Raw genomic sequence first — 16,670 nt, 5'->3', positions numbered from 1 at the left:
AGGGTGAAGAATCTACTTTTCACTAGTAAGGCCATAACCAGGTGTTTCAGTGTCTCTAACTTTACTAAGGACGCCCTCAACCTTGTAGATATTAAAATGCCTAGGCCACCCTTGACTCTCCCCCCTTTAGTGCTTGGAGATCCTGTGAGGGACATTGAGGAAAAGCCGTTAACTTCTAAGTCCCCTGTGAGCCATGTCTCCTGTAAAAATACTATGTCGTAGCCTTGGATAAATTTAACAAAGGATGGATCAGCTGCCTTTTTTTGCCATCCTGCGATATTCCATGATAAAAAGCTAAGGTTGGCTTTACCAAGATCCACTCCTTGTCAATTATCTTCCAAGGTACTGTTGGAGTTTACCATTCTACGTGGCAGCCGACTATCATCCTTACATGGAGAGCTGCCCAGGTGTTCTATGGTGTCAGATGGTAAATGTAGAGTGCTCACATTGGTAGACACTGGGCCTTTGCTATGCAAGGCCTCCTCCTGGGGGTACTCTACCTGGTTGTAGCCTAATTCTGCTTCATCTAAATATCTCATTTTAGACCAGAAGCCTGGTGAGGTTTCCTTAGGCATGTTTTTCCTTATAGGGGGCGATGCATTGTTCTCCTTTGTGAGTTGTACTTTCTTGATTGCAGGTAGATTAATCTCTGCTTTTATCTGAAGATTACGTGGTCGACGAGCCGCTGAATCGAGTTCTTGTGAGATGATCGTTTTGGGAGGGCTCTTGCTCTTTCTTTGGACATCCACCTTGGTTTCCTTATATAAATCTTTCCCGGCCAACTTATTTCTTAGCATTTCTAATCTTTCTAGGATTTCAGCTTGTATTAAAGGTGGGAATGTCCAGAATTGACTAATTAAGGTATTTTCTTCAAAGGAGAAGTTGTGTGCAGGGGTATCCAGTTCGTGAGTCGACTGGTGGTTATTCTGATATTCAGCTTTATTATTTTCCACCACCTTTGAATAGATGTCTTTCTTATTTAATCTGATGAGGTGCGAGGGGGGCCCGGACACTTTGAATAGGCGAGTCACTGTCAGGCCCACCCTTTGCAGCTTCTCCTTATTAATTAATATTTGTTTTGCGGTTGAGTCATCTTTAAATGTCAGCATCACTCAATTATACTTATTGTCATTTGGGAGAAAATCTACCTTGATAACGCTACCTTGTAGTAGGAGGCCTCTGAGTACTAAGTCAATTTTTTTAAATATATACGTTCTTTGTTGGTCCAGTGAATGTAATTCTGTACGGTTGTACGTAGGGCAAATAACCAATCTGCTTCTGTTGAGGATCAGCGTTTGATTGTTCTGAGTTATCTTATTGAGAATGGGGGTGATAGCCTCCACAGTAGCAGAGGAGGTTTGCCGGTCTTTATCTAGTTGTTCGTTCCGATCTTTCATTGATTGAGGGTTAGGGGGTTGTGATGCGCTTATCACTTTAGGTTGCTGGATAATGCTCGGTTTTGGGGTCACGGATTTAGTATTCTTTATATTTGATTCCTTTATTGTGGGATTCTCCAGGAGCTTGAATAACTTAGAAAAATTCAATTTCTTAGTTCGTGTATGACTCTTAGTCCGCCTTCCCACTTTTATGTTTTTAGACTTCTTCTTGTGAAGTAGGTGTATTCTTTGGTGGCAATGCTTCTTTTTAGGTGAGGGGTGTGTGACTCGACTGTTGGTGGACATGGGAATGGCTCTCTTTGGGACCTTCTCTGAGATACTGGGCTCTGTTGGAATTTCAGCCGCTGGAGTAGGGGTGTGTGAGATTGTTCCCTTCCTGATGAGCTCTGTCAGGCTTACTAGCAAACCCACGCATTCCGTAAGAAAGTTCCTGATTGGTCCTAATTCTTTACTTATGTGCATTTGGCATTGTTTCATCATTTCATTGAAAAGCCCAATCAGGATACAGATATTGCTATCTGTGTCTCGGCAGGCTCCTTTTAACTGACTTGGATTTTCCTCTGTTCTCGTCGCACTTGAGGGTTCCATCCTAGCCTTTTCGCAGGGGCTGGCTGCATTAACTGATCCATCTAGTGTGACTTCCAAGTGTTTCAAATTTCGTTCTTGATCATGTTCTACGAGAGTGTCGGTAGCACTAGATTGGGAGACTATCTGAGCCATCTCCATTGCCAGACTGATCCCCTCTCTCTCCTCACCAATATCAGGTTCCTTCCCATACCATGTTCGGTCAATAGACCAATCATGGAGAAGTGGGGACTCGGAGCATATGGGCGTTTTTGTTTTAGGCTTAAAATAATGCAAAATTTTCGTCTGCGAGGTTGCTGGTGGTGATTCAACCCTCTGCGTTGGGGAGACCCCCAGAACTTTACATTTCTGTCTGGTGAGCACCATCTCCGTAGAGTATATGGAGTTATGTGGGATATGTGGATGTGAAGATAGCACCGCTTAGTCCCAATTAGACAAGCTGGAATTAACACTCCTCTCGTTAAATAATGCTCTCCCCAGAAGCTCCACGTCTAGTTAATTAATTAGAAGTGGCTGTGGTCCACTGCGTGCCAGACTTTCCAACAGTTCATGATCTAGCGGTCAGAGATAGAGGGGGATAGATGGAATAGATTTCTACAGCGGTATTACTTACAACGACCGTGGCAGATGAAACGTTGAGGGGAGGAGGGCGATGAAATCCTATCTGGCTTGAACCGCCATCTTACTTGCCGAAGAAACTATGTAATGATACTTCCCGACGGCGTTAATTTAATGCCCCCGCTGTACCCCGCCAGCTGCGTGGAATTCCAAAGTACTCTCTCTTCCTCTCTTCCTCTCTCTTCCTCTCTCCTCTAATATGGTTGCACTTGGAAAGATGTTTCGTTGTGGTAGGCAAACCTCTAGCAGCCAAATGCCAATAAGATAAGGAGGTAATAAATCACTCAGGCTGGAGTCGAAGTCGGTGAAAGCTAAAGCTTAACAGGCAATAAAACTACTAGCTCTAAAACTACTATCTCTAAAAAGCTCTAAAAAGCACGGCAAGGGCGTTTGAAACGAGCAATATTTAGCTGTAGCTGTCTGCAACATCAGAGGGCAGCGATGAAATGTTTAGTAGCCATGTTTCAAACCCTTGTAAGCTTCCAGTTTGGTAAAGAAGAAGCAGACAGCAACACCAACGTTGACAGTATCATCAAAATGCTTTTGATTTCCTTAAGTATTGGCAGGATAAAATCTGAGTTTCATCCAATGATACAGAATAAGCTGCAGCATTTGTCTAGTGGGTGTTTGAACACCAGCGAGGAGTAAATGATTTGATTTTGTGGGCTCAGAGGATTTGTCAGCTGCCTCAGAAGTATAATTCTAGCTCTTCATATCCCTGCTGCTTCTAATTTAGCAGGACAGGCTCATAATTGAAGCAAATTAACTATTTACACTTGCCACTTCTACCAGGGGGAAAGAGGACATATCAGCAGGAAAGACTGAGTGGGAAATTAAATCCTTCCCACTTGTGTCAGATCTGCCCTTATATAAACACATTAACAGTAATTTCATGAGGCGTCAAACATAGGAATAAATACTGAGGGATAAAATAATGAGGTGTTGCTATTGAGCTGAACTGTTGCAGCTAATATTACTGAGAACAAATTATGCAGCCTGTAAGAAAGCATATGTTACAGCACTCCAACAGTTCCCTGGCATGTCTTATCTGATCATTAAGCAGTGGGTCCCTAGGAACATAGACTGGTCTTCCTCCTACAAGGTCCAAGTACAAGGTTTAAATAAACATACATGTGCAAATGCACATATATTGGGACCAGGCCATTCCTGCTTTGACTCAACTGACAACAGTGGCATTACAAATAAGAGGTGAACTTTGTGCAGCACACTTTGGAGTGGCCATGCCGTTCCATTTTTAGCATAATGGCATGTTTTACTGAGCTCTTTTGGCTGAAGCCATGAAGTCAGTTATATTAATGTAAACAAGAACATTTTGTTTGTAATTTGTTCATTCTATTATAGCTTCACTGGGTCTCCAATTAGGAATTTAAGTTTCATTTTACGTTTACATCTGGTTTGGATTTAAGTTGTTGGTTTTTTTCTTAGACTCCCAGAATGGGGAAGAAAAATTACCAACATTGCCTTTTAACTCAGATTTCTGTCTGAAAGCCAAGGAAAGCTCCATTTATCACAATACTTTTAACTCTTAATTGCCACGTGCATGTTTTGCACGAGCAGAGAAAAATGGCCAGTGTAAGTTTACTTACAAAGAAACCAAAGGGGCACGCCAAGTGATGTGGAGGGGGAACAGAGGGCAACATTCCTAAAACCAAACCACAAGTGGCTAAAAGATTCAGTGTTAGAGCTTAGTACCCATGTCGTAAATATTTGAAGGCAAAGCTGAAAAGAAATATAGGGATAAAGTGGTGGCAAGATGACCTAAGCCAGTCTTGTCTTGCTCAGAGATGTACATGGAAGATGCTAACACCATAAGAGTTGCAAGCAATATTTATTTCACAAATAATGCGGGAAGTTTTTATTTTATTTTATTCGTTTAAAGTATCTTTAGGCAGCTTGCCTGTCCAAACCAGTGTATAAATAAAACAAAAGATTAAAAGCCATAGAAAATTTAAAACACTGCAAACCAACACTTGAGTTTAAAAAATACAGAACAGGGGAGAACATAATTGAGTCAGACTGTCACTCAGCTAACAAACATCATGCCTGGAAGGGCAGTTGGAAAAGATTCCTTTTCAGGGCCTTCAGAAAAGCCAGCAGCCTAGAGATTTGGTGCAGGTCCAATAAGAAGGAATACCATAGTCATGGTGCCACCACAGAAATGGACCTTTCTCTTGTGGCCACCCACTTTACTGACCATAGGGATGGGCACAGCAGGAAAGTCTACAAAACACATCATAAGACGTGGACAAGGAAATATGAGTGCAGGCAGTCAAATAAACAGCTTGCAGGGAAACAGCTTAGGCCCTTAAAGGTCAAAACCCATGGAATTGGTTCGGAAACCCACTGGTAACTAGTGCAGCTGATATAATAAAGTTGTCTAATAGTAGTCAGGCAGCTACATTCTGAACCAGCTGAAGTTTCTGAACCTCCTTCAAAGGCAGCCTCCAAGTAGAGCACTTTGCAGTAGTCTAGCCTGGACAGGACCAAAACATGGATTGCGGTGAAAAGTAATTATTGCCATATGAAAGCCCATCCAAAGGACCTGCAGTGCCCCCAATCCTAGACTGGCCCATTAACAAAAATACTGCTGATCAACTTTGTATATTCCATGCTTAAATGATATAAGATTCTTCCCAGATCCTACATCCAGCAAGGATATACAAAGGCCACTCACATCTTGGTCTTGACAGATTGTCTTTTCCTAAGGAAAATATATTTCTGGAAAAGTTTTTGAGGCTTCTTGAAGTTCCATGATTCTATCATTTTAATGCTGGCCTTGGGAGAAGAGGGTGGGATATTAAGGAAGCCACAATTTATTTTGCTCCTGAGCTTTAGTCTGAACACAGCATGTACTTTAGAAGCCTGAAGCAAGCAGCCACTCACATGATGCTGAAATATAATATATTCACATATTATAGGAAAAATCCTGTATTGAAATGGACAAATAGTCCATTCAAACCAGCATGTTACTTCAAGCAATAGACATTGCTGTATACATTAGAGTATTGAAGAGGGGGGGAATCCTTCCTTAATGCACCTGGACAAGCTATCCATTGCCCCAGTGTTTGGCCCACTAGCCAATTTAGTTGTCCTTATAAGCCACACATAAATAATAATGATGGCTAAGAAGAATAACCTTTCCCGACAGATTCCTAGGGCAAAATCTTGTTTTGTTGAAGATAATGCCAAAGTGGTCACTGACTTGAATTAGGCTTGAAGGTTTAAGACTTACATGACAATAGGTAGCAACTTTTCAGATGGCTGTACTACGTGTTCTTTAATGGAATACACATTGGTTTCTCTGCAATTCACAAAGAGAAACTGCCAAAGCCAAGTGATTAACACAGCTTTCCTTTAATAATTTGCATGCTCCCATATGCTAGTCAAATAAACACAGCTGGAAAATGAGAAACCCCTGGATGTTTCCGTCAATTAATGTAACATGTCTGGCAAATACTCAAAAGAAAATAATTGTATGCAACCATTTCTGTGTAAATTCTAAACAAGGGACAAATTTGTTCATCTCAGCTGACTGGCTTCTTGTTGTGAATTCCCTATAATGGGACAGGAGAAGGGTTGTTTTTTTACGGGGTGGAGGGGAGTGTATTCCTAGTAGTTCTTGGGCTTCCACTACCTTCTGTCTTTTCAGATTGCAAGATCTTTGTTACCTCCCCCTAGGGGAACTAAGGTGGGATATAGCCATGGCCTGAGGATGGGGCAGCATTGTATGGTGGTGGTAGTGGAGGAGAATTAATTCTTTCTGTCAATGGTAACAGGGACCTTCTCCTGTTGCATTATGAAGTTGTGAGGAACCTGTGGCCCTATGAGTGGTGCTGGATTACAGCTCCTATCATCCCTGGCTGGGGCTCATGGAAACATTTAAAATCATTTATAGCCTGCCCTTCACCATGCAGCCTCAAGTCAGGTTCCATTCAGCTTAAAACAACAAATAAGCCACACAGTACACAGCAAAACTCGACTAAAATTTTAGACTGTGTCAAAAAGCAAGCAGAACCAGCAGCAACAGTGCAGAGGGAATAGCTAAATAGCAGACATGTGGTCAAGAAATGCATTTTTCTTCTGCATATGGAAGATACTGTTTCTATATATATATATTTTTAAAAATGGTATTAGAAGTCTAGAAATTGTTGTATTCCTTATCATTTGATTTCACAGGTCTCATTTATAGTTTCCCCTCACCATTTACTTGAAGAAAGTCCCAAAGTGGTTGGAAGAGACAATCAGGAGGAATATAAAGAAGTGCTGAGAGTTCCTTTTTGCATTTGTGTTAAAATAATATCCTCCCCACACACATCTGAAATCACAGACTTTCACTTCTCTTTTCCACAGAAGGGCTGCATTACAAAGGTAGCTGCTAATTCTTTCAAGCCCAAGACATGGCCTGGGCCCTTCTAGACATCTTTTTATTATACAATAATTTCACAGTTATTGCAAAGTAATCCAGATATCTTTTCTTAAAGGTTTCTTTTGTGATGAGGAAATCACACTTTCCTACCACTTAAACAGAAACACATTGTCATTTGGGAAATGCAATTTTCTCAAACAATAGCCATTCCAAACGCTGTCTGGAATGGGACGGCATGTGTATCATGGGCGCCTATTACTTCTCTTCTGCCGACAAGGGCCTAGGCACTCAATATATAGATATGTTAAAAACAGAATAACACTTTGCACATCAGTGTGCTACAGCAATCATATTCTGCTGGAGCCAGAAGAATATCAGATATTACTGGGAAGGGCTTCCTTTGATGGACGACTGGCACTGACTAAAAGGAAATACAGGCTCTCCTATAAAAGAGCAAAGTGCATGGCCAGTCATATGGAAGGAACGTGCAGACACTCCTTTGGTATGATCCCACGGGAATTTTCAAACCAGCAAAGAAGGATAGGCTAGAAGAGGCAAGTCCTGAAAAGATCAACAGATCAGAATCAACTTCTAAGGTGGAATGTGCCTGGGATGAGCACCAAAATTGCAGCTGTTTGGTCATAACTGTGCCAAAAGTCTCCTAATATAACAGCAGTTGAATCTAGGCCCAGAGCTCGTGCAATCACAACAACACTGTCAAGATATAGGCAAGGATGCTAATGCAGCTGATCCAGTTTTCCTCTAGCAAGTTTTCCTTTTGTGGCTCATATTCTGATGTGGCACATTGATTCTCTTTGGAATCAAAGAAACACAGTAGCCAATAGACCCATTTCTAATGGAAAGTTAAATCAACTTAATATATGTATATGTGTATTGCTGTACCTGTTTTTGTTCTTCTCCCAAGCCATCCCACATGGAAGCGACAATTTTAGAAACTTCGCCAAAGGTAGCATTTGGGTTTTGGCCTTTGATGGCAGCTTGAGTATCTCGGAAAAATAATGCATAGGCAGAAACAGGTTTCTGTGGCTCATTAGGGTCCTTCTTCTTCTTCTTTTTGGGAGTTTTGGGCTTCTTTCCCATATCGGAGGCAGGTCTTTTTTCTCCCCCATTGATCTGCAAAGAAAGCAAAGACTATATTACAATACAAACTATCACGATCGTAGAGCAAACTAAATCCCCATTTCTCAACCAATATGCATCTGGGGTTCTGCTGGAAATTGTATTTTAATTAGAGTGCTTTTCATAATCCAAATTGTTGGCATCTTACATGATTTCATCTATAAAATGCATTTTAGGTATTTTTGGTTATGTAATCTTATTTTCATAATTTTATTATACATTTACAGTTTGCTTTCATTTCATTGCTGCATCTAAGTTCTGGCTTAGCTTTTCATCTTTTTCAAGTCTTACTGCTAATGGCATGACATCACTGCAAAGTGTTTCATAACACATTATACACTGGCTTATAGTTCAACCACTGGGGCAATCCATGTGCAGTAAAAGTTACATTCTCTCTGATGGGAGATTTCTTCCCTCCCTCTTTAGTACTGACAGCAATTGTATGCATGCTTTAAAAAAAGCATAAGAATCAATGTGTCTTCCTCCTGATTTAATAGGGATGGGATTGGACATGAATTGTATATGATTGCAATTCAGCTGTATCAAAAACCATGAAACTATTTTTGAAATCTTGTTTGTGTAACAGTATCTGAAGTTGGATACTTAAAAGAATCTCTATTATGTGGCCGCTGATCAACATAACTGTATGGCCAGGGGTATCATTTTTTTATCACTTTGCCTTTCAAGGTCAAATGTCTATTGTGCTTTTCCCTAGAGGTTCAGTTGCCAGACAAGAGAACAGAAAACAGCTTTATTAAAACTTTGATACTGGTGCTGGGGTAAGATAATTCCAACAATTCATTTAGAAGCACAATGTTATTTATGTTCTAAATGCCACTCCCACTGAAGCCAAGAAAGAATCAGAGAGCAAGTATAAAGATGGTGTTGCTGACAAATAGGGAAAATCTTCCATATAATTCTTCTTCAGATCTTCAAATATCAAAGGTTTAGTGAGAAGCTTTCGAGTTTTCCAAAAACATTTCATCAGACTGGATATTAAGGAAAGCAATGTGTGGGGTCGAGGGGGAGTGGGGAAGAGAGACCAAGCAAGCAAGCAAAAAGCTGGCTTAGACCATAAAGTCTGCAATGGTTGCAGTCTTAAAATGGTTGTCACTGTGGCCAATATTACACAGGCCCTGTGAACTGTAAGCTAAGAAGCTGGGGCACACTGTTTTGTTGCTTCCAGTTTGCTTCACACTGGGGGAGGCATCATATGTAAACCTGGGATTGTGGTTTGTTGCTGTCTAAAAATCCAATAACCACAAACTGTCAACAAATATGAGTTAATTTTGGTGGGCGATCATGACTAGATAGAAACAAGTCATGATCCTGAGTTTGGACTAAGCGCCCCCCCCCCTTTCCTGGTTTGTTTGCCTGCTTGCATCAGAGGGGGAATGAAATGGAAGTAATCAAGCTGCATGCACAATATGGATTATTAAACCAAATCTGTTTGCCTACCATTACCAAAAAGTGGGAGAAACCTCAGGAAAAAGAGTAAGGCTCATTCAGCTTAAATTTTGTTGTTTAAATCTTCCATCTTATGCCACAAATTGATTACTTATCTAATAGCTGTTTCTGGTCTAATAGCAGCATTGTAGTGGAAAATATGCAAGCCTAACAATCTATCTGATGTGGTAGCTTTTCACCTGCTGGAAGGTTTTGGCCTGGGCAAGCACCCAAACATGTGGTCTTTTTCAGCCCTTAGACTCACAAGAACATAAGAAAACTGTTGCCAAAGGCTCATCTGATCCAACATCCTGTTCTTACAGTGGCCAAACAGATGTCCACAGGAAGCACCATAAGCAGGTCATGAGTGCAACAGCACTCTCTGCACTTGTGCTCACCAGCAACTGCTATTCAGAGGCATGCTGCCATCCAGAGTGCAGGTAGAACATAGCCACCTTACCTAGTTGTCACTGACAGCTTTATCTTCCATGAATTTGTCTAATCCTTTTGGTCAATCCAAATTGGTGGCCATTACTACACCTTGGGGTAGAAGATTCCATAGGCTGTCTGCCCCACCTTATCCCCTAGCACTGTGGGAAGCAGCGTTAGTGATGTAGTGGTTGCCCCACTGGAGCGAGTTGGGATTGTTCCCTAAATACCTAAGCACTAGCGTGTTTTCACAATTGTCAGGCTGCCATCTTCCCATGTACAACTCCAAAGCATTTCCCCTGCTGGAGTGGTCGCGTTCACACGGCAATGCATTATCATGCCAGAAATATAGCACTAAGGGGAAATTCAACTTTTTCAAAAGCATCTAAATAAAATCTTACATATTTGGGCTACAGTTATAACTCACTGCTTAGCCTTGTGAGTAACTTTTAATGTTCACAAAAGGTTAAGTATGGAAATAGTTACTTGGCAAATTGAACATCTCTGAAGGAGTTTAAATGATCCATTGGCTTTGACTTGTTTCTCTACCATGCTGCAGAGTGAATATTCCTTGGGGAAATTCTCTTCTTTCTTTTCTTTTTTCTTTTTATAACGTGGAAATTAAAAAGAATTCCACAACTAATAACCTTGAAAATAATGGGGATGATGTTCTACCTTATGCTTACAAGCATCTAGCAGTTACACAGACTTTTCTGCTAACCACCAAAACAGAGACAGATGGGAAATAATTAAAAAAAATCCTCATACTTATTCTGCTAAGCATAGACTTGTGCTTCAAAATCCCTAGAGGTGTAGTTAGCTCATGGTAATCCACCTCCTGTCAGGCCTTATTGCTTAATTATAGTGATGTATTTAACTTATTTATCACAAGAAAGCAATAGTCTCTCACTTTAAAAATGTGTGTATTAACCATGTTGCACAAATAATAGATCACAAGGATATATAGTAGAGGATTTAAGACTATCAAATAAGGCACATTGTTGATATCTAAATGTCCCCTGAGAAGTTAAGGAACGCCTATAAGCATATTTAAAATAAACTGCAATAGTTCCAAGGCCTTTAATGGCAGTAAGAGAGCTGTTTCGTTCACACTATCTCGCAGTAATCACCATAGTTTAAAATAGATTTTAATCAAGTACCATCTGCATAATAGACTGAACAAACAACATAAAATTCTACTTATAACTTACCATATAAAGTAAAAATGGTAAAGCCTCTGCTACATAAACAGAATAGGCTGCAGTAGTACTTTAGTGATCATGTTTCAGTTAGTTAACATTTGCTGTTTACAGTCCTCTCATTACTCTCTGTTCTCTAAATTCCATGAAATCCTTTCATAAGTGAAATTCAAACAACCATGCAACACACAGTCATCTGTCTAGTTAGGAATACGGATTTGTGATCATACAAAGCGTCTAATGTGTCACAATTATAAATAGCAATACAGTGGTACCTCGGGTTAAGAACTTAATTTGTTCTGGAGATCCGTTCTTAACCTGAAACTGTTCTTAACCTGAAGCACCACTTTAGCTAATGGGGCCTCCCGCTGCTGCCACTGCATGATTTCTGTTCTCATCCTGAAGCAAAGTTCTTAACCTGAGGTACTATTTCTGTGTTAGCGGAGTTTGTAACCTGAAGCGTCTGTAACCTGAGGTACCACTTCACCAGAAATATAAATGTTTAATGAACCAATAGGATGAATTGTTACATTTAACTGGAAGACAGTACTCATTCAGAACACTTAAGTGGTCAAAATAAATGTGAAGAAAATGGGGAAAGTTACATTAAATAATCTCAAAGGTACATAGAAGTGGCAACTGCAAAATTCTAGTTATTGCTAAGTCCTAAAGCTTCATCCATCACTAACAAAAATGAATGCAGCAGATTTCTTTCTTCTAAGGACTGTGCTTCTAGGGAAAATCCCCAAAAAGGGAAATTTGGACAAAATTGGGCTTGTATCTGGCCTTCCATAATTATCAACATTTGAGTCTGTGTGTGTGTGTGAGAGAGAGAAATTTAATTTTTCCATAAAAATACTATTTTGTTGTTTGAGTTGTGGTTTAACAACTTAAGCTAATCAGGTAATAATAGTACTACAGTCATACCTTGGAAGTTGAACGGAATCCGTTCCGGAAGTCTGTTCGACTTTCAAAACATTTGAAAACCAAAGCGCGGCTTCTGATTGGCTGCAGGAAGCTCCTCACGCCGCCGCAACCGCATGTGGGGGATCCTCCATTTGCAGCTGCAGCTGTGAGCAGAGAATCCCAGCACCAGTGGCAAACCGCTATGTATAGTGCATGTGCGGTGTTGCACACATGTGCTGTACGTAACGACGACGCACATGCGCTGTACATAGTAGTTTGCTGGCGGCACTGTCCAGTGCTGTACGGACAGCAGTGGGATCCCTCCGTCTCCACTACAGCCGCATGTAGAGAATCCTCAGTTTGTGGCTGCAGCCGCGAGCAGAGGATCCTGGCATGTAGCAACACTGCACATGTGCCCTACACAGTGACGCCCTGCCCCAGGTGTCACAACGCCTTCATTCGCCCCATAGCTGGTGGCCATCATTACATATTGTCTGCATGAATTCACATTCCCTTTCTGTGCTATTGTCCTGTCCTCTTCTGCTTCTGTCAATATGTCCCCATGCTCTCATTCATTAAAACAAACACATTGTAAGAAAAATCTAGAATTCTTTCTTGCTGAACAGCTCTCCTGCCATACTTCTTACTCCAGCCTTGAACCTCATCTTTCTTGTTAGCGCATTTCAGAAATATGCTGTTTTGATGGAAATAATTTTAAACAATATCATACAACTGAATGCAATATTTACTATAGAACCGCTTACACTGTGATGTTCTGCTGGTTGCAAGCCTTGAAAAACAAAAGTATGTTGCTAGTCATACCTTTGAAGTATCATCTCCTTCATCTTCATGAACTGAACTGGATGGTGAAGGAGTTGCAGACTTGCTTCCAGGAGGAGATGGGGAGTTATGTGGAACATTGTTTCCACCCATGTTCAAACCAAGCTGAGCACTTAGTTGTGACTGGTTAATTGTTGTCAGCTGACCATGTTGCAGCATTCCAGGCTGCCTCATATCTCCGGGTTGAACCCTTGGTCTCATGGCTGCTATCTGGGGGTGGGAACTATACTGAGCTCCTTCTGTATTCCGTAATTCTTGCATCTAAAAGAAAAAGGAGAATTTGTAAAGTGAGAGTGTATCATTATTATACCACTATTGAAAGTATTCTGTCTCATTAGGAGTTTGAAAATATTTTGCTTAACCTTTAAAACAACATTGCAGCATTTAAGAACAGTGTTTAATAGCTCAGTGCTTAAGGAAATTCTAATGACTTCAGTGAAGAATATCCCTTCATGTATCATGCCTTGAAAAACACTCCAAGCACAGAAAAATTATGAGCTGCAATTGTATAATTAGATTTAAATCTTAACTTTTCCTAAATCAATGGGGTTTAAATATGAGGCCTGCAGAATTCTTCAGTAGATGGTATTGTAGTTCTAATATACCCCAAACTGCCTGAGGAACTATTCTGATTTCAGAAATGCTATCATTGAACTGACTAATCATAAATGAATGCAAAGAGCTTTAAAGTTCTGAACTCAACATTGCATTATTTGGGTCACTGCTTTTAACCTTAATGGACTTCTGATTTTGTTTTTTTAATTCAAGCAATGAATCCAAACTTTGCTGAGATGAGGAGTAATCAATGGACAATGAAGTGCTTTACTTCTCCAGAAGATAAATATACTTGTCCATGGATATCCCACAATGTCCTACTGTAATTCTCTGGCACAACTGACTTCTGAGCACGCAGCAGGCGCTCCTCTCCTGTCACCTCCAGAGCATATTCTGTGGGCACGCAGGGGAAGAAAGGAAACAAGTCCTGTTGTACCAGTGAAACTCTGCTGGCACAGCATTGGACACAACCCTAGAAGTTCTAGGAGATCCAAGTAAACAAATTGGTGATGTAAGTGATGATAGAAGTGCTTCTGTATTTGACTATATGAGGATAGAAGACTGGAAATTGTAAATGTATTTATTTTCAAGTGTTGCACAATACAGAACAGCTCTAGATATTTAATGAAGGGGCGCAGTCTGGAAGTCTGCCCAACATATATAGCAGAAAGTAGTAATGTCAGTCTAATAATTGCAAATAATTAAATTTTCTCTCAGATTTATATTTTATCATAACATTTAAATTCCAGGAAGTTTACACATTTGGTTATGAAAACAGAGGCCCAGTTTAGCTGTGAAGGAGCCACGTTTCCTGCATGAGAATGAGGCATGGAGAGCTTTGGGCTTGTTTACTTCCCTCTGCTTATTCATGCACCAGAAGCTAACCACAGTTCCCTACGATGTCTGAGTTTGGGAAAGTGAGCTTTGTTTAAAACTTGAATTGAGAACAAGTCAGGGTCTATAACCATGATTTTACCTTGGCTTGATCTTAGCTCATAATTTTAGCAAATCACAGTTCCCCAAATTTGAACATCATGAGGAAATGTGGATAGTTTAAAATCAAAAGGATTAAATTTCATCCGAAAGAAAGAAGGAGGGAAGGAAGATGGAATAAAGAGGGAGAAATGGGGGAGGTTCACTGTGGTTCAGCATCCAAGCAGGAAACATTTCTTCCAACTATGTCTGAACTAGGTTGGACACAGACATGCTTGCATCTCATACAACCCTTAGAGATCATCATATAACTATTGACAACAGGTAGGATATTCATTATAATATTGTAATATTTCCATCAAGAACTAAGGACTTGACTATAGGTTATGAAATGCTATGGAGATTAGGTTTTGATCTGCTTTATTTTAATTTTTTTGGCATGCACATGGATTGCAACACATTCATGCCAGCTGTATCTAGAAGTCCCAGAACATGCACTGTAGTTTTATTTTTCACCCAAACATTTTAATGTGGAATATTGCAATATGAATTATCACTTTTAACAGGCTTTGTACAGATTTGTGTAATAAAATTTCTGGCATGTGTAGAATTGATACTTAGGAGGGGGGAGGGGAAAGGAAAGAGGAGAAGGGGGAATCAATGTATACTGTCAACCAATGGCTTACATTTGAATCTTGAAAAACATTTTGTGATTGTTACTGGCACTTTAATCTCTTCTTTCAAACACCAGCTCCATCCTAGTCAAACATATTAGCCTTGAAAGCTATCATTATCTCTGCCTCTAGCAGACAATCTATATCTGAACAGTTGTACACATAAAACTCTAACTACTTCTTGGCTGTATCGCTTCTGATCCAGCTGTTTTGCTGAATAGCAGTTGGTGAATGAAGAACTCGAATATGGGCAGCCCTGAGGCCTTATTTGCTAATGTTAGTCACCAGCTGCTGCTTTCTGTGGTGTTAGCAGGAAAGGCCTGGAAGTGTGCCAGATGCAGCAAGAACAAGGAGAAGTGAGGCATCTCTGAAGCCCTTCCATTTAGCCCTGCCTGTTATCGTTTGACCCTGAACGCTGGAGAGAGTTTTCCTCAAGGCTACTGAAATGCATTGCAGGAGTTAAAGTGTGACTAGAGCTTATACTGTACAATTACTCAACAAAATATCCCCCCTCCCCAGCAGTTATCTACAGGGCCTTTTGGATACATTGCAGTGGGACATTATCATAGCATTTTAAAAAAAATATTGAAATGAGGCAAAGTTAGAGCTGAGTTTTGTTAAAATAGATAGCTGAAATTGTAACCCACACATTAACACCACCACATCCTGTTTCCTCCAATTACAAAACAGTACAGGTAGAGAATGTGTTTGTGTGGAACTTCAGGTACCAGGCGTCTCTATCTGGCCACCTCTCCAGCCACAACTCCTTCTCTCAGGCCATTCTCCCCGTGGGCCCTGCCTTGCATTCTTACGTGCCATTTCTGTCTGGCTGGAATGTGTCAATGAACACTGATAATGCTTCTTCTTTTCCTGGATGAAGGGCAGTGTGTGTGCAGGTAGAAAGAAGCCTACTGTACAAAGGTAAAATTAACAGTCTTTTATCCAGCCACTCTTGCTTGTTGCCCTACCCACCACTAGCACCTAGTTAGAAAACTACCCACGGGTGGTATCTGTGCAGTTGAAACATAGCACCATAGTAAACTAGAAGGAAAAAGGAGCTTGCATGTAGAGGAAGAGGAAGGCCACATTGTGTAAGAAATTGTGTAAGACAGCTATTGGGGCAGCGAGTGAGGCAGTTTGTTAATAGGTTCAACCTAGTAATGCTGATAAGTGATCAAATATGGAAAGAAATACTGGCAGCAAATCTCTATGGCAGTATTTGTTTGGGGCTGCAGTCAGCTGTTCTTAATTTACAGAAATATGTGAAAATGTCTTATACTGAGTTGGGTCAATGGTCAACCTAATTCAGTATAGTCTACATTGACCGGCAGCAGCTCTCCAAGGTTTCCCAGTTGTACCTGAAGATTCCAGAGATCGTTTGCATGCAAAGCGCATGATCTACCACTGGGCCTTTGCCCGACCAATTGTTCCCATTGCACAAACTGACTGAATCAAGAAGAAAGCATAGAACTACACAAGGATCAGATAAGTATGAATTGTAAATAACTATGGCTTTAATGACATTAGTTATTAGAGCACAGAACAACCAAAGTTGTTCTTT

At 40.5% G+C, this 16,670-nt stretch overlaps 1 protein-coding gene across 2 annotated transcripts in view; it reads right to left on the bottom strand.

Moving 5' to 3' along the window:
* The window catches only part of TOX (thymocyte selection associated high mobility group box), a 195,336-nt gene that overhangs the window by 32,272 nt on the left and 146,394 nt on the right, over positions 1-16,670 (bottom strand). For both annotated transcript variants that reach the window (XM_053396071.1, XM_053396072.1), the window contains 2 exons: positions 12,930-13,208; positions 7,891-8,121 (listed from right to left, as the gene is read on the bottom strand). In XM_053396071.1, coding sequence (XP_053252046.1) covers positions 7,891-8,121; positions 12,930-13,208 — 510 coding nt within the window. The remainder of the gene's footprint in view (positions 1-7,890; positions 8,122-12,929; positions 13,209-16,670) is intronic.

This window comes from Podarcis raffonei, chromosome 7 (genome assembly GCF_027172205.1).
Source record: "Podarcis raffonei isolate rPodRaf1 chromosome 7, rPodRaf1.pri, whole genome shotgun sequence".
Classification (NCBI taxonomy): domain Eukaryota; kingdom Metazoa; phylum Chordata; class Lepidosauria; order Squamata; family Lacertidae; genus Podarcis; species Podarcis raffonei.
The sequence above is the reverse complement of the archived record's forward strand: the minus strand, read 5'-3'. Positions and strand labels throughout refer to the sequence as shown.